This window comes from Megascapheus bottae, chromosome 24, assembly GCF_031878675.1.
Source record: "Megascapheus bottae isolate mThoBot1 chromosome 24, mThoBot2.hap1, whole genome shotgun sequence".
Taxonomy (NCBI): Eukaryota; Metazoa; Chordata; class Mammalia; order Rodentia; family Geomyidae; genus Megascapheus; species Megascapheus bottae.
This window is the reverse complement of record NC_143532.1, coordinates 27632082-27654219: the sequence shown is the minus strand read 5'-3', so window position 1 is coordinate 27654219 and position 22138 is coordinate 27632082. Positions and strand designations below refer to the sequence as shown.

Here is a 22138-nt window from a genome sequence, read left to right as displayed (position 1 = left end):
CTGGGCTTGAACTCAGGGTCTAGGTGCTGCCCATTAGGTTTTTGTGCAAGGCTGGCCCTCCACCACTTGAATGGCAGCTCCACTTTGGACTTTATATGGGTAATTGGAAGTGGAGTCTTCCGAACTTGTCTTCTCAGGCAACCTTTGAATCCTGAGTCCTCAGATCTCAGCCTCCTGAATAGCTAGGATTAGAGGCTATGAGCCACTGGTGCCTGGCCTTAGTTTGAGAAGGCTGGAGATCCTTGGTGATCTATCCTCCAGAGGCCACCGTCGACCCCCTCATATGCTGTGGTCTCAAAAACTGGATATGCTAGAACATATCCTTGGGAAACTAATTCAGCTGCGATCAATTGTCCATAGGGAAGATCTAACTCCCAGGGACATCAGATTTTAGTATGTAAGGCTGGCACCAGGCTGTTTCACCAAAGGAGTCTATGCCAGCATTTTCAGTGAGTTTTGTGTTCTCTTGTATTTTATACTTGCAGAAGTCTAAAAGACTCCACATGTCAAAACATCTAGCAAAAAGATAGGCTGGATATGGCTCAAATGGTAGAGTACTAGCTGAGGAAGTCAGCCAAGCAAGCATAAAACCATGAAACCACAGCCCCGTACTGACAAAATGTAAGAATGCCTTAATGTTATGTTGTTTGGCAAACCGAATATTTAACATTATCCAATAGTATTGGACTACATTTATCTAAAATACATTTTGGAGCTGAGCCTGGCTGTTCATGTGTTTAGTCCCAGAATGTATGTCCCCTCACTCCGGCCCCACCTGGCCCGGGGAAGTTGTGATCAATTGAGATCAGTGTATGAAACATTAAGATCTCAAAAAATACATCTATTTAAAAAATTAACACAGGTTCCCTAATCCTCATGCACTAACAGAGGTATATTATTTTCCTAGAATTACTTTTCAGAGATTTAGACTATCAGACTTGGTTCCAAAAACCATTAGATACTTGGTTCAACAACTGTTCATCTATAAAGTTTTATGTTTGTTAGACCTCAATAGTTTATATACACTTAGTTTTTAGACCCGTGCACTACAACAGATCGAGTCTAAGACTGGGTAAGAAGGTCTTCCCTTCTTCAGAACATTTTGCTTTGTTGAGTCTGGCCTAGTGGTATGAGTGTTTGCCTAGCATACACCGAAAAAGCCAGAAGTGATACTGTGGCTCAAGTGGTAGAGCCCTAGCCTTGAGAAGGCCCAAGGACAGAGCCCATGCCCTGAGTTCAGTCCCCAGGACTGGTTAAAACAAAGCAAAACTTGGGTAAAAAGAAAAAACACAAAACCTGAGAACTGAAAGAAAGACTTCACTGAACAACCGTTTCATAAACCTTTATTGGAAAGGCTACAAAGTTTATATTGCCACTGCATTGCTCACTGCTTAAAGTGCTGTGGGGAGGTACCCGTGGATACAAAAGTATTATGCTGTTCACTCTTGCCCAGGCTTGTTGCAGAAGTTTTTGTACAATGGAGGTAGAGTGGATAAGGGCAATAATTTAAACCTCATAGGTCTTGATTAATGTCAGCACATCTTCTGTTACTTAGGTTCTAACAGACCTAGAAATTAACAGTAATGTATTGAGGCTCAGAGATGGCATCAATTTTAAAACTAGTTTTCAGTTTTCCACATTTGTACCTTTACACATGTAAAGGGTACATCTTATGCCCTTTTTCCCTCAAGTAACATGCTCTAAAATGATCTACTTCAGGAATAAAAAGGTAGTAAGATGGAAGGATGAGGAACAACCTTTCATAGTTTTACCTGATTTATTCCTCATACCAGCCTGAGCCTATTCTATAAAACATTATTTAAAAAAATCAAAATAGTTAATGTTCCCCCCAACTTTAAATATTCAACTTAATGGAGACAGCTTTTGAAACTTAACGTTTAATGAAAACAGCATGTTGACAGGTTCTATGCAAACATGGTTCTACTACTGATTTGCTCTACTTTTAAAAAGTGGCATATGAGGAGATGCAGACCTGGGCGGGCTAACCCCGAAGTTCTGAATCATAACTTAGGATGATATCCTTGACCCTCCCTATTAAGGGAGGGTCAATAATGCCTGTTTCTAGCATCTTTTAAAAACTACAAAATGGGAAGGTGCCTGAACATAAGCTTCAGGTCAATGGGTTTCTTAAGGGCCGTTAAAAAAAAAAAAAACTGAACTAAAAGGTACATTCTTCAGTTTAAAGATACATTCTAACACTTCAAAATATTCTTCCTTCTAGAAATGTGACACAGAATAATTTACACCAACTGCTTTTTATTTTTTTTGGAAACCTTTCACAAGATGGTTAAAAAAAATTTACAACCACCGCTAATGTAATTTTTCCCATTGTTCCCAGTCAGCTCCAAACCCATTGTGTGCAAAGCCCATTTTTCCATGCATCTAAAATGATAGACACAGGCTATGAAATTCTTTATTCTATTTGTAGCAGCTTATGCAGGTGCAGCCAAACACAAAGCTTCAGGACGAATTGTACAAACTTTACAATGTGGGATTTGAATTTAAAGTATGAAACATAAAATCTACACAAAACTGATAAAAATCAAGCATAGATACCAGGACTGAAACTTATAACCAATGTGTGAAAGGGAGTCTTATTTCCTTTCAAGTGCTTTATTCTGCTACAGAACAGTCGAAATGAAGATGTAAAGCTTTGTGGTTAGTTTAAATTATACACTCTGTAGATACTATACCAATTTAAAAGTTACACATAGACCAACAGGTGTCCACCAGTTCCTCTGGATTGATCAGACACTCCAATAGCTGGATTACTGAGAACAAATCAGGCAAATGTGGAAAGAAAATCCACCTGTGCAATTGTTTGCAGAGTTTACTGATGGGCACACTGCACGCCAGGTCCGTGATGGCTGCTGCTTTCTTCGTCAGAGCTATCATTATAGGCTTCCCGCCGCTGACCACTTCCCGAGCCTCGAGTGCTATCAAATTCCTGAAGCTCCACCTCCTCTGTTTCTCCAATTACATTAGGAACTTCTGGCCTAGATGGCAGAAGATCTTCTAACTCCTTTTTTCAAACAAGACAAAAACAATGGTTAGCATTATCATCACCTTCTCTTTTGACTGGCCCTTGCAATTCAAGTCAGAAATCACAAAATGATAACCAACAGGGCAAATTTGCACATCTTTTCTGTATTAAGATAGAAAGAAGAAAAACTAGATGAGTGCTACTTAGGAGGCTGAGATCTGAGGATCGAGGTTCAAAGCCAGCCCAGGAACAAAAGGACCTGAGACTTTTTATCTCCAATTAAGTTCTAGAAAATGGGAAGTGGGGCTTGGCTCACGGGTAGGGTGTAGCCTTGAGCTCAAGAGCTCAGGGACAGTGCCCAGGCCAAGTTCAAAAAAATAGGGAAAAGACGACGGGGGGGGGGGGGGGGGGGGACGCGTGGCGGTGGGAGGGAGGGTAAAGGGTATCAAGACATGTAAAAGGGTATCAAATGTATGTGAATTAATGCACCCTCTATATGGCAAATATAATGTAACCCTTTTATTTATTACAATAAAAAAAAGCAAAAAAAAAAAGGAGGAGGAGGAGAAAGGAGAAAGGAGAAGGAGGAAGATGAGGACAACAACAACGAAACAGCAATAGCAGCAACAACTTAGTTGCTAACATTTAAACACTGAGAATTTTCACTGCAGGAATGTATTCTTCAATCTGTAATGTATTAAGAGTATTAGGCCTTCAAGTAAGTTTTTGCCTTCAAGTAAGGAACTTGCTCTCAAGGATTCTCAAGAATCTCAACCATTATTTAACAATTTCCTCCACAAACATTTACATTAGCAATTTGCATTTTCATAATAACCAGGCAAATCCATCAGTTAACACAAATGTTTAAAAAGTACTTGAGTGCCTGTGGCTTACACATGTTATTCTAGCTATTCACGATGCTGAGATCAGATTAGCATCCAAACTAGTCTGGGCAGAAAAGCTGTAAGACTCTTTCTAATTAATCAGCAAAATACAAACCTGAAGCATGGTTCAAGAAGCAGAGTGCCAGCTGTGATATTCTGAATAAGCACCACAGTAGACTCTTGAGTTCAAAAACTAATACTAGCAAATACACAAAAAGGTAATTTAGCTCCTAGGTGCCCACACATATAATCTCAGAATTTAGGAGGTCAAGCAGGAGGATTTTCAATTTAAGACTATCCTAGACTACAACAGCGAGTCTGTCTCAAGGAAGTAAAAATTCAATTTTTGGGAACTAATCTTAGCACTTAAGGACTAAATCGAACATACTGAAGAAATGTACTTCAAATCTAAATCCAACACCAGCCTGGGCTAAATAGGAAGATACTGTATCAAGCACAAAACAAAAATATTCTAGTTGTTTAAATTGAAGAACAAAAAAACCACTTACAGAAAGCTTGTCTGGGTTGATCCAGTTGTTTTCAGGAAACTGCACATCAAATTTTATGTAAAGATCACCTTTTTCAAAGGGATTACGATACTGAGGCATTCCTTCACCTCGAACTACACGAACACATCCTATTATTTAAGAAGAAATATGGTAAAAATCTTACCCAAGAAATGAATTCAATAATATTCCTTTGAGAGAAATATTAACTTACCTGGTTCAATTACTTTGCCAGGGGGGTATCTCACCACAATCTGACGTGCATCAAGGTGCTTGAATGTGAACTGAAAGCCACATAAAGCTTCAACAAGTCCTATCTTATATGTCATGTGCAAGTCATTTCCATCTCTCTGGAACACCTAAGACAAAATACACAAATTTATTTTCAAGACATTATCCTGCTATACATCTTCTAGTCAATTTCAAAACTTTAATTCCACCATTCAATGTCAAGGAGAAGTGCCACTATCCCAAATTTTCTAAATTTGTATTAGGAAGCAGAATGCTACAAGCTTTAATTAAGAAAGCTCTGGGATTTATACACCAGGAAGAGAACAGAGCTGAGGCATCAAAAATTAGCAACAGGTTTACTTTGTAACAATGACTCATTTTCTAATTGTGTTCCTGAGCTCACATGCCTATGGCCTATATAGAAAACCAAACAGGCCGATATGGAGCACGGCCAGACCCCATCTGAACAGAGGTTGTTCAATACTTTAAAAAGTTCAGCCAAGCTGAGAAGTGGTGGCTCAAGCCTGTGAAACCTAGCCTCTCAAGAGCTTGAGATGTGAGGACATGGAAAAGTCCAATGACACTTATCCTCAATTAACCACCAATATCCAGAAATAGAACTATGAGCAGAAAGAGCTAAGGAATAGTGCCCAAGGCCCCAGTTCAAGCCCTACTACTAACACACACACACACGCGCGCGCGCGCACGCTCACAGCTACAGCCAGGAGCCTATGCACTTGCAGAGGATTATCTAATTCTAGCTATTCAAAGAGACTGAAATTTGAGACTCTTAGTTCAAAAGCTAATGTCCAACTAATTAGCAAAGGCTGGAAATAGAGCTGTGGTTCAAGTGGTAAAGTGCCCTGAGTTCAGGCCCAATGACTCATAGCACCCCCATCCCCTTCAAAAACCAAACCAAACCAAACCAAACCCAAAACTGCAGTGGAAGGTCATATAGTCTGGTGTGTATGAACTGACTAGTGCTTAAACTCAGGGTCAGGGAGCTCTCCCTTAGCTTTTTCACTCAAGGTGGAGTGTAGTTTCATGGACTTTTCAGATAGGCTTTGAATTGAAACCCTCAGATCTTAGCCTAAGAGCCACTAGTGACCAGAAAGGTCACCTAGCTTTTCAACACCAAGTATCTGCTACTTAGTATACTTTCTGTCTTAAGTGACCCAGCAGAATTTTTATTCCATTCTTTTATGTCACCAGTTCTGATACCTGAACTCAGGAGCTGGGCACTGTCTGTGGCCACTTTATTTATTTTACTGGAGCCATACCTCTACTTCTAGGTTTTTGGTAGATAACTGGAGGTAACAGTCTCATGGACATTCCTCTCCAGGATGGCTTTGAACTGAGACCCTCAGATATCAGCCTGAGTAGCCAGCCATTACAGATGACACCAGTGCCCCAGTTTCACCATTTATTTATTTCCCCCCAAGTTCTGGGGCATGAACTCAGGGACTGGGCACTCTCCCTGGGCTTTCTTAAGGCTAGCACTCTACCACTTTCGGCTTCTTTTCTGTGTATGTGGTACTGAGGAATTGAACCTGGGTCTTCATGCACGCTAGGCAAGCACTCTACCACTAGGCCAAACTCCCGGCCCTCATCTTTTATTTTTTTTGTCAGTCATGGGGCTTGAACTCTGCGCATGGGCACTGTCCCTGAGCTCTTCAGCTCAAGGCTACCACCCTACCCTCACCTTGAGCCACAGTACCACTTCCAGTTTTCTAGTGGTTAATGGGAGATAAGCTTTTCAAGGTCTTTAGTGCCCTAGCTGGCTTTGAACCGTGATCCTCAGATCTCAGACTCCTGAGTAGCTAGGATTATAGATGTGAGCCACTGCACTTGGCTCATCTTTTATTTTTGGTGGTGTGGGGTGGGAGGTGCTGATACTGTGTTTGAATTAGGGCCTGGGAGCTGTCCCTGACGTTTTCCACCCCCCCCCCACCTTTAACACTGGTGCTCTATCTCTTGAACCATAGCTCCTCTTCCAGCTTTTTTGACAATTGCTGTGCTGCAACTAGAATCACAGAATTGAAGAGGAGACACCAGAATTATTGGAAAAATCACTACCCATACATATTCCTCCTCTTTATTAACCTATTTTTATTTCTTTATATGCATAATCTTCCAAGACCCACAGGTTGAGAACACTGCAATTCAGGTTACTGATTTCAATTCCTATATAGGAAAATAACCTGGGGGGAGTAGGCGGTAGGCGGTGGGTGGTGCACACACAGAGAAAACTAGTTAACATTGATTCTAAAGAACAATTTAGGCTGGCCGGGCAAAGAGGGCAAGACACTACTTAAAAAGTAACTAAAGCAAAAAGAATGAGACAAGGCACAAGTGGTACAGCACTTGTCAAGAAGACACAAGATGGCCCTCAGATCATGCCTATAATCCTAGCTACTGATGAGGCCAAGATCCAAGGATCATGATTCAAAGTCAGCCTGGGTAGTAAAGTTCCTAAAATACTATCTCTAACCCCCAGACAACCAGATATGGAATTATAGCTCAAAGTGGCAGAGCGCTAGCCTTAATCAAAAAGCTCAGGGACAGCAACCAAGTCCTGAGTCCAAGCCCCATGGCTCACCCCCACCCCCAAAAAAGAGGAGGGGGGGCGGAAGAGTCCTCAGTTTCATACTCCATAACTACTAAAAACAAAGAAACAATCCAAAAACAACAAAACTACAAACAAAAGGCCATCTTGGCTTGTTAGAGAGACCATAAAAGATATGTTTCCCCCTAAATTAACCTATGATATAAAGTACAATCATAAGCAGTGATTCTCGAGTGTAGTTTGGGCCAATAGTTTGAATAGCACTGTCAGTACACTTCTTGCCCCTATATTCCACATGTTCTGCCAGAAACAATGGAGGTGGAACTAGCAAACTATAGTTTTAAAAAGACATCTAGGGGATTGTAATATAATACAAAGGCTTGAGAATAAATGTTCTCTATGTGCATTCCTCACAATGAAATCGGTAAGTCTTAAGGAAAACTTTTCATTGCTGTTATATAGTAATATATTAAAATGTTGATATACAGCAAAATATTAGCAAATGTTCTAAGAATCATCTGTTACCAGTCTGGTTAAAACTATAGTAGAAACAGGGGCAGGAGGAATACCATACAGGACAGTTCAATCTGAAGTGATTCCAATTAAAATATCTGGGTGGGAATGTGGCTTAGTGGGAGAGGGTTTGTCTAGCATACATGAAGTCCTTTGTTTGATTCCTCAGTACCACATAACCAGAAAAATACAAAAGTGGGGCTGTGGCTCAATTGGAAGAGTGCTAGTCTTAAACAAAAGAAGCTCAAGTGCCCAGGCCCTGAGTTCAAGGACTGGCAAAAAAAAAAAAAAAGAAGAAGCATGGCAAGGGGCTTATACTTATTATCCTAGCAACTTGGGAGGTGAAGACTGAGAGACTCAGGATGGCGGTCCAGGAAAAAAATTACTGAAATCCTGTATGTCAATAAACAGCTGAGTATAGTGGTATATACCTGTCATCTCAGTTACATGGGAAGTATAAATAGAAGGATCTCAGCCCAAGATGGTACAGGCAAAAATTTTAGACTTTATTTTAAAACTAAATCAAAAGAGCAGGTGTTGTAGACTGCTCATCCAGTAATTGCAAGGACAAGGTTAATGCCCAGTACCACTCTCCTTCCCCTTGCCACCCCTTCCCCAAAAAAGGGACAACAAATCTCTCAATCTACAAGATCCTGAGGCAGAATTCTAGTGAAGACATACCCAGCCCTCTACCACTTGAGTCACTGCTTACTTCCAGCTTTTTTGCTAGTTAACTGGAAATAAGTGACTAACAGACCTTCTTGCCCAGGATAGCTTTGAACTGAGATGCCCATATCTCAGCCTCTAGACTAGCTGGGATCATAGGCATGAGACACAAGTAACTAGCTTTTTTGATCTTTGAAATCAAATGACCATCAAATCATCAAACTGGGAGAAATTTTTTTTTTTTTTTTAGAAGTTAAACAGAATTTTATTCCACTCCTAGCATTAAGAATCATACTAACCAGTCAGGGCCATCTCTAAGATGTGAGTGAGAGAGCAGCCCCGCCTAATCTTTACAAGCTACTTTTATAGGCCACCAGCCATGTGGTTGGGCTTGGCCATACACAGGTGGCCAAGGGAATCTCAACAAGGCTGGGGCAACCACTGACACCTTTGCTGTTTGAACTGACCTATCTCTAATGACAAAGGAAAGGGTGGGAGCTTCCTGGCAGGGGGGTAGGGTGGGGGAGGAACTCTGGTATCTCCACCTGGTTAAGCTGTTCTTGTAATCTGAGCTCTGTTATCAGGGAATTTACAGCTCCCAGTTGAGTCAAGTATTCCTTTGTCATGAAGACGGAAATGCCTACAGGGGAAATTGGGAGAAAAATTTAAAAGGCTAAGCATCTTTTAAATTTATTTTCAAAAATGTAAATGTAGGCCAGGTCAAGTGTGTAATCCCTGCTACTTGTGAAACAGAACAAGGAGGACTGCCTTGATTGAGCACAAAGCTCAGGGAGAGTACCCAGGCCCAGAGCTCAAGCCCCAGGACATGCACAAAATAAAGGAAATTAAAAGTACTGGATGTATGGCTTTTGCACCAAGTAAAATACAAATGTTCAGAGAGACTCCCTTTTGTTGTCTTTGATACAGGGTTTTAAACAGGGTACTGTGCTTACTTAAGCAAGCACTCTGTTATTTATGGTACTTCTCTAGCCACCCCTTATTGGTCTTATACAAGTCAATTCTTGTGTAAGCTACGCTGAGTAAACTGAACTTAAGATCTTCAAACAGATCTATTTCTTAAAACCAAGACCAAATTTTGGCTAAAAGAAAATGCAACTGGGGATGTGGCACAAATGGTAGAGTGCCTGCCCACCAAGCACAAAGCCCAGAGTTCAAACCCCAATACCACCAGGGGAGAAAAAAAAAAAGTCTGCCAGGTGCAGGTGGCTTATACCTGTAATCCTAGCTACTCAGGCAGCTGAAATCTGAGGCTTGCAGTTCAAGGCTGGCTGGGCAGGAAAGTCCAGGAGACTATCTCCAAATTAAACCACCAGAAAACCAAAAGTGAAGTTGTGGCTCAAAGTGGTAGAGGGCCAGCCTTGAACAAAAGAGCTTAGGAACAGCACCCAAGTCCTGAGTTCAATCCCCACAATCAATTAAAACCAAAAACAGACATACACACAGATACAGACACTCACACAGGGCCTAGTAGTACGAGTGCTTGCCTAGCAGGCAAGAAGCCCTGGCAAGCCCTCGGTATACACAGAAAAAGCCAGAGGAGGTGCTCTGGCTCAAGTGGTAGAGAGTTAGCCTTGAGAGAAAGCCCAGGGACAGTGCCCAGGCCCTGAGTTCAAGCCCCAGGACTGGCAAAAAAATAAAATAAAAATTTAAAAGAGAGGGGCCGGGAGTTTGGCCTAGCGGTTAAAGTGCTTGCCTAGCATGTATGAAGACCCAGGTTCGATTCCTCGGTACTGCATACATAGAAAAAAGCTGGAAGTGGTGCTGAGGCTCAAGTGGTAGAGCTCTAGCCTTGAGAAAGTCCAAGGACAGCGCTCAGGCCCTGAGCTCAAGCCCAGGACTGGCAAAAAAAAAAAAAAAAAAAAAAAAAAATTAAAAGAGAAGTACTAAAAGAAAGGAAGTTACCTCATGTTCTTTCTCCTGTAGCAAAAGAACAATATCTCCTGGTTCCACTCCTGGAGCCTGATCTGCTTCCCCAGTGAAGGTAATCCTCTGTCCATGTTTCATGCCTTTGTCTACATGGACCTCAAGAATCTTGACTTCTTTAATCACTTTCTTCCCTTCACATTTTTTACAGCGATCCTTTTCATTAATTACCTCCCCTGCAAAAAGATAGGGCATTTTACATAAACTTCCAATGAAAATACTATGTGTTGTACTTGTAAGCTGGATAACAAGTCTTGATAATGCCCTATCTCATTAAATGTATTTCCTAAAGGATCCCACTACACACTATTTCAGAATGCTATGCTTTGCAACACTTTCATTCCTCGACTCTTATTCTGAAAGTTAAAAACAAAGCCTAACGTGATAAAACATTTGTAAAGTCAAATGCTGGAGCTTACAAATTGTTTTTTTCAGGAACGGTTTACTTTCAGTTCTCATTTCAAGTAAATGTAACAACGTACAGAAATAATCCAAGTAAAATTTAAAATATTCTTTATGGCTTATTAGTAAATTGTAGTAGCGAAGTTTATTTCAGACTAAAGACAAGAGGATAAAACGGATAAAACCTAGGGTTTTATCTACTCCACTACTACACCTGACCCCTAACTCTGGATCTTACTTTCTTGGTGCCAAGTCCTGAGGCTTAAACTCAGGGCCTGGGTACTGTCGGTGAGCTTTTTTTGTCCAAGGTTAGCATTCTACTATATGAGCCACAGCTCTACTTCTGGCTGCTTTGGTGCTTAACTGGAAAGAAGAATCTCACAAACTTTCCTGTCCAGGCTGGCTTTGAACTGCTATCCTCAAATCTTAGCTTACAAGTGTGAGCTACCAGTGCCTGGCTCTAGCGATTCCTTTCTTTTTTTTTGGGGGGGGGGTTGTTGTGGGGCTTGAACTCTGGGCCTTGGCACTGTCTCTGAGCTCTTCAACTCAAGATCAGCCCTCTACCACTGAGCCACAGCGCAGTTAATTGGAGATAACAGTCTCATGGACTTTCCGTGGCTGGGCTGGCTTTGAATTGTGATCCTCAGATGTCAGCCTCCTAAGTAGCTAGGATTATAGGCATAAGCCACCAGTGGCTGGCTGGATCTTCCTGTTATTTACTGACACTGGCACTAAGAATTTCTTAGAGTTATCTGAGTTTTAGCCAGCACTGGTATCTCTATTTCACGACAACATAGCCTTTTCTCTATATTCTTCTGAAACATCATAGTATGAAGCAAAACTGAAACTGTATATAGTATAATGTGAGAAAAATAACATGGCTAATTTAATAGAAATCTTAAAGACTAAAACTTAGTCACAGTTGGGCTTTCAACTCTTAAATTTTAGGTGGGGGGGCTTGAACTCAGGAGGGCCTGAGTATTTGGGCTTTCTCAAGGCTAGAGCTCTACCACCTGAGCAACAGCACCACTTCTGGCTTTTTTCTATGTATAAGGTACCAAGGAATCTATCATGCATGCTAGGCAAGTACTCTACCACTAGGACAAACTCCAGCCTCCAACTCTTAAAACTCTTGACTCAGTCTCCTAAACAGCTAGCTTCAGAAAATGAGGGGATGGAAATGTTGCTCTGCAATGTGAGAGATAATGAAAAATTTAAAAATGAATTCCTCAAACTCGGCTATAATGCTGAGGATCAATAGGGAGGTTCTTCACTATTGTATTAAAATGTTCTATCACTAAAATAACTCCAACTCCTACCAAGCCACATTTCAAGTTCTCAAAATGAGGACTGACCAATGCACAGGGCACTGGAGAGAAAACATTTCTATGATCACAGAAACAATTCTACCAGGTTTGAGGCATATAGTCTGAGGTACAGTGCTGTTCAGCATGTAACAGTCCTTACATTAGATTACTTCCTAACACTGTCAAATAAATAAGAAACTACACAAAACATATAAGAAAAACTTGCTGGATAGTACTGCTCCAGAAATACTCCACAGGCCAAATTGGGAAATATATTTGTTTTGATAAATCCATATTTTGAAACACAGCCATACCCATTTGTTTACATACTGGAGGGCACAGGTAAATAGATGGAACAAAAACTACTGGGCCCAGTCAGTCTAAAATATTTACTTCCATGAGAACAGCTTAATTCCAATATCTAATCCCAAAAGCTAACATTGCTTACAGTAAAATCCTCCACTAATTAGAATTTTGTGGTCTCACTAGCTATCAAATACAGTTTTTTAAAAGACTCATGGGCTGGGTGCTAGTGGCTCATGCCTGTAATCCTAGCTATGCAGGATGTTGAAATAGGAGGATCAAAGCTAAAGGGGAGATAGGGGAGGGAAAGAAAGGTTATGAGAATATTATTAACAACCAGAAAACCAGAAGTGTAGGTGTGGCTCTTGCCTTGAGCAAAAAAGCTCAGGGACAGCACACAGGTGGGCTCAAGCCTCACAACTGCCAAAAATAAAACAACAACAAAAAACTTAAATAAAAGACAAAGGGCCAGGCTCTGGCAGCTGACACACAATCCTAGCTACTCAAGAGGCTGAGATGTGAGGATTATAGTTTGAGGTCAGCCTGGGCTTAAGCCCCTAAGTCTCTTCAATTAACCATCAATAAAGCTGGAAGTAAAGTTGTGTCTCATGGCAAAGAGCCTTGAGAGAAAAAGGGACAGGGCCCAGGTCCTGAGTTCTAGCCCCAGAACAAGCATAAATAAATGACAAAGGGATTCGTCTCCTAGAAATTAATCCCACTAAAAAAAAAAAAAAGAAAGAAATGAATTCCACTAAAAACTAACCCAGGAATAGGATTCAGATAAGAGAAAAAGTATACGCTAAACATGAGCCAGACACTGAGTTCAACCCCACCACATTAAATGATGTCATCAGCCCAAGGTGCGCACAATAACAAGTCAAACAAAAAAGAGAAGATATTGCTGAGTGCCGGTGGCTCATGTCTATAATCCAAGCTGCTCAGGATGCAGAGATCTGAGAATCTTGGTCCAAAGCCAGCCTGGACAAGACAAAATTGAGTTTCTTATTTTCAAATGATCAGCAAAAAAGCTAGAACTGAAGGTGGAATTCAAATGGCAGAGTGCCAGGGCCTAACAGAGTTGTGTGAAAGCTGGAGTGAGCCCTGAGTTCAAGCCCACTACCAGCACAAAGGAAGGAAGAAGGAAAAGGTAAGAAGAGAGACGGGAGCAGACTGGACTATACTATATATTTGACAAGAAATACCACAATGAAATCTCCTACTATAAACAAAAAGACACAACTTTTCACTGTATAAGAGAAACTTACTGTTGAACTATGTCCACTAGACCTATATATAACAGAAAATTTAACACCTTTAGAATCCCACTGTTTAAGAAGATGATATAAATACAATTAGCAAAAGGAAGATTGTAGTCTTTCCAGATTTTGCAATGCTAACCCATTCCAATATAAAACCACAGACATACCTTCTCCATTACAATCAGAGCACACAGACTGCATCTGTTGTACCATTCCTGGAGCCAACTGTCGGATCATGATGCGCACACCTCGACCCCGACAAGCACTACACTTCTGAACAGCTCCAGACTTCCCACCTTGACTAAAGCAAGCAAACACAGAAATCACATTTTTTCCCCACAAACAATTCCAACCAGTCATAAGAAAATGGTGTCTTTCAAGGCAGGGGCTGGGGGAGAGAAATGGGGACCAAGACATGAGAAAGGGTATCATGGTTTGTGAAGTAATGTACCTTCTATCTGGTGAATATAATGTAACCCTTCTATTAATTACAACAAAAAATACATGGAAAAAAAAAAGAAAATGGTGTATTTCACTTTCATCTTCAATTTTCAATAGTTTAATTTTTAAATTAACAGTGGTATCTAAAAGTGTTATGTAGTGAGTTTTAAATCATGAACATTTTTATCCAACAGAAGATGTCCCACATACTATTCGAAGAATAAGCCAAAAAGCACACTTACCCACTGCATGCACTACAGAGTACATTCTTGCTAAGTTGTAATTTGGTTGTCTTGCCATTATATAGATCTTCTAAAGACACTCTGAGGAGAAAAGAAACAGATCAACATAATTTTGCCCACCAATTTCTTAACATATATTATAAAATTAGCTGATATATCAAATTCCACTGTAACTTTTTTTTTTTGCCAGTCCTGGGGACTCAAATCAGAGCCTGAGCACTATCCTTGGACTTCCCTCAAGATTAATGCTCTACCACTTGAGCCACAGCACCAGTTCTGGCTTTTCTGTATATGTGGTACCATGGAATCTTTGTGCATGTTAGGCAAGCACTCTACCACTAGGCCAAACTCCCGGCCTCCACTGTAACTTTTAAAAAGAAGTAATTCAAGAAGACCCACATTAAACCAATTCAACTGACCGAGGTTTTGTATCTGTAATTCACAATTACAAACAATTCTATAAGGACAACAGGTAGTGTGATCGAAAACAATGTACAACACAAGGCTAATAATTTGTTGCGAATTTCTGAAAGAGCTGATAACTACACAGCATTGCTGACTTTTTCTAACCTCAGACAAGAATCTAACTAACGTCTAACATAATCTTATTATAATCACGATTATCCCCACTTCATACAATTAAACCAAGGCACTAAAATATTAACTTGCCCAAGATCCTATAAGCATGACTTCAAAGTCAGCTCTACTGCAAGACAATTAGAAAGGCTTAAAGTTGTTTTACAATTTAAGATTATGGGGCAAAGAAAAAAAGTTGTCCTATTACATTTTGACAGAAAATAGATTTCCCAAATTTTAGAGTTTCTGTAGAACTCAAACTGTAACTAACACTATGTTTGAACAACTTTTTTAGCATGTTTTCAAAGGGGCCTATGATCCTAAAGGTTGAGATGTGAAGATAGTGGTTCAGAGAAAACATGCATTAAAAGAATTTCATTATTCAAGCTTAACAAGTTATATACATTTGATGTACATTTTCGTTTTAAGTGGTCAGAAAACAAAGCTTATTAAAAATACATAACTAGTAAACATCAAACTTATTTTTATTCATGCTAACATGTCATTATAGGGACAACTTCCAAAATAATTTTTAAAAATAAAATAAAATTTAAAAACCTTCCAGGTGTTGGCTGGTGGCTCATGCCTGTAATCCTAGCTGAGAAGCTGAGGATAAGTGTTTAAAAGCCAGCCTGAGCAGTCAAGGCCATGAGACATTTCTCTCCATAAGAAAACTAGAAGTGGTTCTGAGAATCAAAGTGGTAGAGTACTAGCCTTAAGCAAAAGATCTCAGAGACAGTGCCCAGGCAAGAAGAAGAAGAAAGAGAAGCAGCAGCAGCGGCTTTTTGAGGCTTACTCTTAGCAAGTTTGAGGTCCTAAGCTGAAAACCTCTGTATAGCCAAAGCAAATCAAAAAGGGTGTGTGTGGGGGTATTTGTGGCTCAAATGGGAAAGTACTTACTTGCACACTGTGTGCTAGGCTCTGGATTCAATTCCAAGTACTATAAAAATAGTAATACTTGGGGCTGGGAATGTGGGGTAGTGGCAGAGTGCTCATCTAGCATGCATGAAGCCCTGGACTTGATTACCTGGTACCATGTACAGAGAAAAAACTGGAAGTAGCACTATGGCTCAAGTGGCACAGCACCAGCCTTGAACAAAAAGGGCCCAAGGACAGTGCCCTGAGTTCACACCCCAGTACTGTAAAATGATAATAACACTTAAAAAAATAACAAAGCAGTACACCAGTGGCTTACCCTATAATCTTAGCTACTCAAAAGGTTGAGATCTGAAGATAGTGGTTCAGAGCCAACATGCAGAGGAAATTCTGAGAGTTCAATCACCAGTATTGGCACATACACACACAGACAAAAACCTAGTAACCTTTCATTGCAGTTAATTTTGTTTGAACTGGCATTCTTCAGTACACAATCGCTTTACAGGGCAATTTATCTTAATCAGCCCCTAAGCACTGAGGTCTGCCTGGAAATCTCTGCCACAGATACAAAACTGTAAAGATACCAAGTGCCAGTGGATCACCTGTAACCCTAGCTACTTAGAAGTTGAGACAAGAGAAACATGGTTTGAAGCTGCCTGGGCAGGAACATCACATAACTTTTTTTTGGGGGGGGGGGGGTGAGGGGAAGCGGGGTGGTGGTTGTGGGGCTTGAACTCTGGGCCTAGGCTCTGTCCTTGAGTTCTTCAGCTCAAGGCTAGTGCTCTACCACTTGAGCCACCTCACCATTTCCGATTTTTGGGGTGGTTAACTGGAGATAAGAGTCTCATGGACTTTGGTGCATGGGCTGGCTTTGAACCATGAACTGCAGACCACTGGTGGCACCTGGCAGGAAAATGCATATGACTCTTATCTCCAATTAACCAACAAAATGCTAGAAGTGGAGCTGTAGTTCAAGTGTTAGAGTAGTAGCTTGAAGTTCAGGGTCAGCACTCAATCAATGAGTTCAAGCCCCCAAACCAGCATGCTCTCTCGCTCTCCCCCCCCACCTCCCTCACCTATACACACAACAATACTGCCTTCCTCAAAGTCAACAAGGATTAGTATCAATTAATATACTGTACTTATAAACTGATTAGTTGACTAGTTATCCCTTTATACAACTAAATAATTTTTAAAAATTAAAAAAACACAGCAACACTTCATGAAATGAAGTCATATGAAGCCACCCTAAGAGATTGTTCATAATAGCAGGACAATTTTAAATCATGCAATCATCTTACTGTAAAGTATATCTTTTAAAATAGAATACAGATTACTCTTGAAATGGCATCCAAATAGTACTTTTTTTTTTTTTTTTTTTGGCCAGTCCTGGGCTTGAGCTCAGGGCCTGAGCACTATCCTTGGACTTTCTCAAGGCTAGAGCTCTGCCACTTGAGCCTCAGCACCACTTCCGGCTTTTTTCTATGTATGTGGGACCAAGTAATCGAACCCGGACTTTCATGCATGCTAGGCAAGCACTCTACCACTAGGCCAAATTCCTAGCTCCCCCAAATAGTACTTTTGAGGATAAATTCTTTTAAAATATACAAAAATTTAGGAATGAGACTAAACAAGATTACAATTTAAATTACAGATTTTTTTTTTTTTTAATGCCAGTCCTGGGCCTTGAACTCATGAGCCAGGCACCAGTGGCTCATGAGATCTGAGGATCACAGTTTAAAGCCAGGCCAGACAGAAAAAGGAAAGTCTACGGACTCTTATTTCCAATTAACATCCAAACAACCAGACCTGGAGTTGTGCCTAAATGTGGTAGAATACTAGCCTTGAGCAAAAAGGTCGAAGCCTTGAGTTCAAGCCCTATTACCACCACAACAGTTTTATGGCCTTTCCTGCTCAGGCTGGCTTTGAACCTAAGTAGCTAGGATTATACGTGCACACCACCAGCACCCAGTACAGAATTTTTAAAAATTCATTATTTTTGTGCTAGTCCTAGGGCTTGAATTCACGGTCTAGGCTTTCCTGTTAAAGGCTAGCACTCTCCCACTAAGCCACAGTTCCACTTTCAGCCTTTTTTTTTTTTTTTTGGTAGTTTTTTGGAGCTACAAGTCTCACAGATTTTGTCTGTTCTGGCTTCAAACGGCTATATTCAAATCTCAACTCCTGAGTAGTTAGTATTACAAGTGTGAGCTACTGGCACTCCCACAAGAATTTTTTCTTTTAAAGAAATAAAATGTTTCAGGACTTGAGCTGCATTCAATTTCTCGTATTTGCTAATAAAACCATTATTAATCTATGAAAAACTACCAGTTTAAAAAGATTTCTCATATTTTGCAAAGTGAGATCCACTATTTTCAGATAAAAGTGAGCAATGGATTGATTCCCAGTCTAAGATCAAGGTCAACACCATTCTTATACTGGCAGGTTATTGCCAGGCTGAAAGCCAGAAAGCTCCATGGAAACCATTTTAAAAGAGTGCCCCAACGATCAAGCAGTAAATGACTTTAACATGTACTCATACTAGGCAATCCCTCACTTGATAAGTTCTTAAATAAAAAGTAACTTGGGAAGGGGGTAAGAGAGAAGAATGATAGAGCAGGTGAACTTGATTGGGGAGGATTGTACGCATGTTTAGAAATGTCACAATGAAAGCCCTTTTGTACAACTAATGTAGGTGCATATAAAATAAATAAAAGCAGTCTCAGTAGCCTAAGAGATCATTTTCCTAGTCATTAAATATCCACTTGTTAAGATTTGAAGCAAAATATAAAAACATGCAACTATAAAATTTATAATTGTGCAATAATGAAAACAGGAAGATTCACCCACACCTCTGCACAAAGAACATTCTGTGACAATTTTTCTGAGTATCACCACTTGAAAAAATACTGAATATTTTTTTTAAAAACACATTAAGAAGGTATTTACTTCAGTGGATGCATCATGTCCTCTCCTCTTCTTCTGCCATTTCGACTTCTACTCTGATTGCCCATGAAGCCAAACAATCCTCCACCAAAAATGTGAGAGAAAATATCATCCATGCCACCACCTCCGCCACTACCTTCCCGAAGGCCTTGTTCTCCATATCTGTCATACAACTCTCGCTTCTCCGGATTAGACAATACTTCATAAGCAAAGCTTATTTCTTTAAACTATAAAGAAAAAGCAAAAAATTAAAACAATTGGAATTTCAAGTAGAAGACTACTTAATTTTAATAAAAGCTTTATGTTACCTTTAGTTTGATTCTGGCTCTAGTTACTGTGAGTGCTCAAAATGTTAATATTTTTATTACAAAACTAAAATGTTCTTTGGTACTACTAGGGCTTAACTCACGGCTTTGTACTTGCTAGGCTAAAGCTCTACCACTTAAGTCAGACTTCCAGCCAAAACGAAAATATTCATGTATATGTGTGTGTCCTGGGGCTTGATGCTTGAATTCAGGGCCTGGATGCTGTCCCTGAGCTTTTTGTGCTCAAGGGTAGAGCTGTACCACTTGAACCACCAACACCACATTTGACTTTTATGATAGTTACTTTTAGGTAAGAGTCTCATGAACTTTCCTGCCCAGGCTGGCTTTGAACCCCAATCCTTAGATCTTAAATCTTCTGATTAGCTAGGATTACAGGCACTAGCACCTGACTTAAAAATATTCTTAACATAAAAATTTGGCTCTGTGGGCCTACATCACTTTTTTTTCCAAAGGAAATTTAGATTAAAGCTGAAATTCCAGAAATAAAAAGTTTAAATAACTTACTTTGTCCCCAGCATTTGGATTCTTATCAGGATGGTATTCCTTGGCTAACTTTCTGTATGCCTTTAAAGAAAGATTTTAAAAAAAGAGTTAAACATAATTTTCACTAGTGTCAAATGTCTTTTATTGCCAGTAAGTAACCAGACCAAGAAGCCCAAAACCCAGCAAACTTGAGTGATACATTAAGCCTTATAGACACCAAAGCATCAATATGAGCTAAGCTACAGAAAGAATCACACTACTCATGATGGCTCCTGTCTTCCCTCATAACTGTAAAGTCAGAGGTAAGCTGAATCTAGGTAGTAACTTTGGAATTAACGGGGGCGTAGAATGATTTCGGCGGCTGTGCAGTCCACCAGTTGGTATAAACACAAAGCATTTTAGTGTTCACACACACACAGACTCAGAAATTATATAATCCAGACGAGCATTTCCGGTAGGGTAACAGGAAGTCCATTTTACTTTTGACTGGGTGCCCGAGGAGCATTCTCATTTTTTTCCCAGCTACCACAGGATGGAGGAGATGGCTGAGGGGCTTGCTTAAACGTCTCAAGGGCTGTACCAACCCAGAGGATGACAATTGGGCCGTTTATTGTGAGCCTACACTCAGGGGTTGGCTGGGACCCACGACGTATTCCTGGAGCCGGCACCCAACAATTTAGATCACCTGCCCACAGAACAATGCACCCCAACACACAGACCCACGCTTCCTCCGGCTCCCGGGCGAGGGCGGAGGAGGGAGGAGCTTCGAAGACCGGTCGCCGCGGCTCCCGGGAAACAAACCCCATCAGCCCGGAGGCGCCCTGAGGAGCGGCCCCCGGCCTTCTCGCCGCGCCGCCCCGGGGCGCCCGTGAGCCGGCGCTGAAGTCCGCGGCGTGAGGCTTCTCCAGGGCCGAGATGCGCCAGGCACCTCGGTCCAACCTGTTTTTCCGGGGTAGTGACCTCGGCACGGGGAGGGAGGGCCGAGAGGGTGGCCGCGGCTCGGGGGCGCCCGGCTGCGGGGCGGCGGAGGAGGAATGGTCTCCGTCGTGGTAGAGCAGAGCGGGTTGGAGCTGAGGCATCGGCGGGCGGGCGGGTGGGGCCGGCGGCCCAAGGTCAGCCCAGGCCGGGGTGCGCGGCCGGGGCGCTGCCGGCCCCGCCACGGCCGCCGCCCCGCTTCCTGTGCTCGCCGCGGCCGGCGCCGGCTCGCGGCCGCCTCAAAGCGCGGCCTGGAGGTCCCGGCCGCACAGGCCCCGCGCCCCGCACACCCTGCCGGGTCGACCCCCCTCTCCCAATACCTTCTTCAGCTCGTTCTCGCTGGCGCCAGGAGGGACTCCCAGGATGTCGTACAGTTTCGTGTCAGCCACGTTAGCCATGGCGACCAGCCGGGCAGCGCTCGGGAAGGAAAGCGGCGGAGCGGAGCCGGGCCCACACAAGCTGCGTCGGCGGCAGCGCAGGCCGAGGGAGACAGCGAGGGGGAAGAGGAGGTGGGGCCGAACTTTGACCCGACGCACGACGCGCCGTGACGTCGCCGCGCTCGCTCCCGGCGCTCGGGCGCAGCGGTTGGGTTTGAGGCCGGGAAGGGCGGCCCGGGTTGCGCGCTTCCCCGGGGGGCGTCAGGCCCTGGGAGGCGGGACCGAGGATGTCGGGGAGGAACGCGGCCCGGCGCTCTTCCGGAACCCGGCAGGCCCCGTGTACGTACGGTCGCCGCGGGCACTAAGGAAGTGCGGCGGCCAGCGGCGAGCCCGGCGGCTCCCTGCGCGGAGCCTCGGCTAGTCCGCGCCGGGACTCCCGCCGGCCGAGCTCAGGGCCGGGTTCCGGCGGAAAGCGGCACGCGGGGGGGGGGGGGGGGGGGGGGGGCGGGCGTGTGCCGTGGAGAACCTGCAGACACCCCAAAGCTGTGCATCGCACCCCTGGACATAATGACCCACATCATGCCTGTTTATTTCACTGTTTATTACTCATCACCTCCCCAGGTGTGCACATGTGACAGGGGATTTAATAAGACATTTACTAGAATTAACTGGGGGGAGGCTTGAGCCGGCGAGCTTGGCTTGGTCTCTTTGCTTTTCTTGCTCAAGGCTGGCACTCTACCACTTGAACCACACCCCTGCATACGGCTTTTTGCTGGCTAATTGGAGTTGCAAGGACGTTTCTGCCCTCTCCAGCTTCGAACTTGGATCATCAGCTCTCACCCTCCTTAGTAGGATTGTAGGAGTGAACGACAGCTTCCGAGCTCCAGCCATTACACTAGCTCCCGGCCCATACTTAGTTGGTTTATGGCATTCAGATTCAAACCAAGGTCAGCCTATTTTACCTGGATCAAGTATCGACATTGCTTTTAAGATTAGCCATTAGAGGTCTAGATGGCACGAGCCAACGGGTGGTGGAGACCCTCAATTTACATTTGGTGTCATTTAGCCCAGGAAAGACTTACTGTGTGTCTAGGATGTACCCTTCCCTACAAAAGGATAACCTTTTCTGATCTATTGGGACCTGAGACAAGCATAAGCTGCTCACTCAGGATACTCTTTCTTCCTTGACATTCCCTCTGACCGAGTTGTGGAGTGCTTCAGTGCCAAGTCAAGGAGTTAGAAATTCAGCCTGAAAACCTGGGGGCAGGGGTGCAGGGGAGTGATGGTCTCTGATAAGAGGTGATGATGCTATTT

General features: G+C 42.5%; 1 protein-coding gene across 1 annotated transcript; it reads right to left on the bottom strand.

Annotated features, from left to right (window-relative positions):
* Nucleotides 1–1327: 1327 nt before the first annotated feature.
* On the bottom strand, nt 1328–20957 carry Dnaja2 (DnaJ heat shock protein family (Hsp40) member A2). Its single transcript, XM_090357686.1, has 9 exons — nt 20768–20957; nt 19494–19553; nt 18667–18890; nt 14269–14349; nt 13753–13886; nt 10294–10490; nt 4609–4753; nt 4398–4525; nt 1328–3043 (listed from the first exon to the last, which is right to left on the bottom strand). Exons 1-9 carry the CDS (start codon nt 20843–20845, stop codon nt 2852–2854), a joined length of 1239 nt encoding a protein of 412 aa, XP_090213812.1. The 5' UTR covers nt 20846–20957; the 3' UTR covers nt 1328–2851.
* Between the last annotated feature and the right edge of the window lie 1181 nt (nt 20958–22138).

Coding starts and splice junctions, on each gene's coding strand:
- Dnaja2 (XM_090357686.1), bottom strand. CDS start 20,845: ATGGCTAACGTGGCTGACACGAAACTGTACGACATCCTGGGAGTCCCT. Junction 19,554..20,767: donor GCGAGAACGAGCTGAAGAAG/GTATTGGGAGAG, acceptor CTTTCTTTAAAG/GCATACAGAAAGTTAGCCAA. Junction 13,887..14,268: donor CTCTGTAGTGCATGCAGTGG/GTAAGTGTGCTT, acceptor TGCTTGCTTTAG/TCAAGGTGGGAAGTCTGGAG.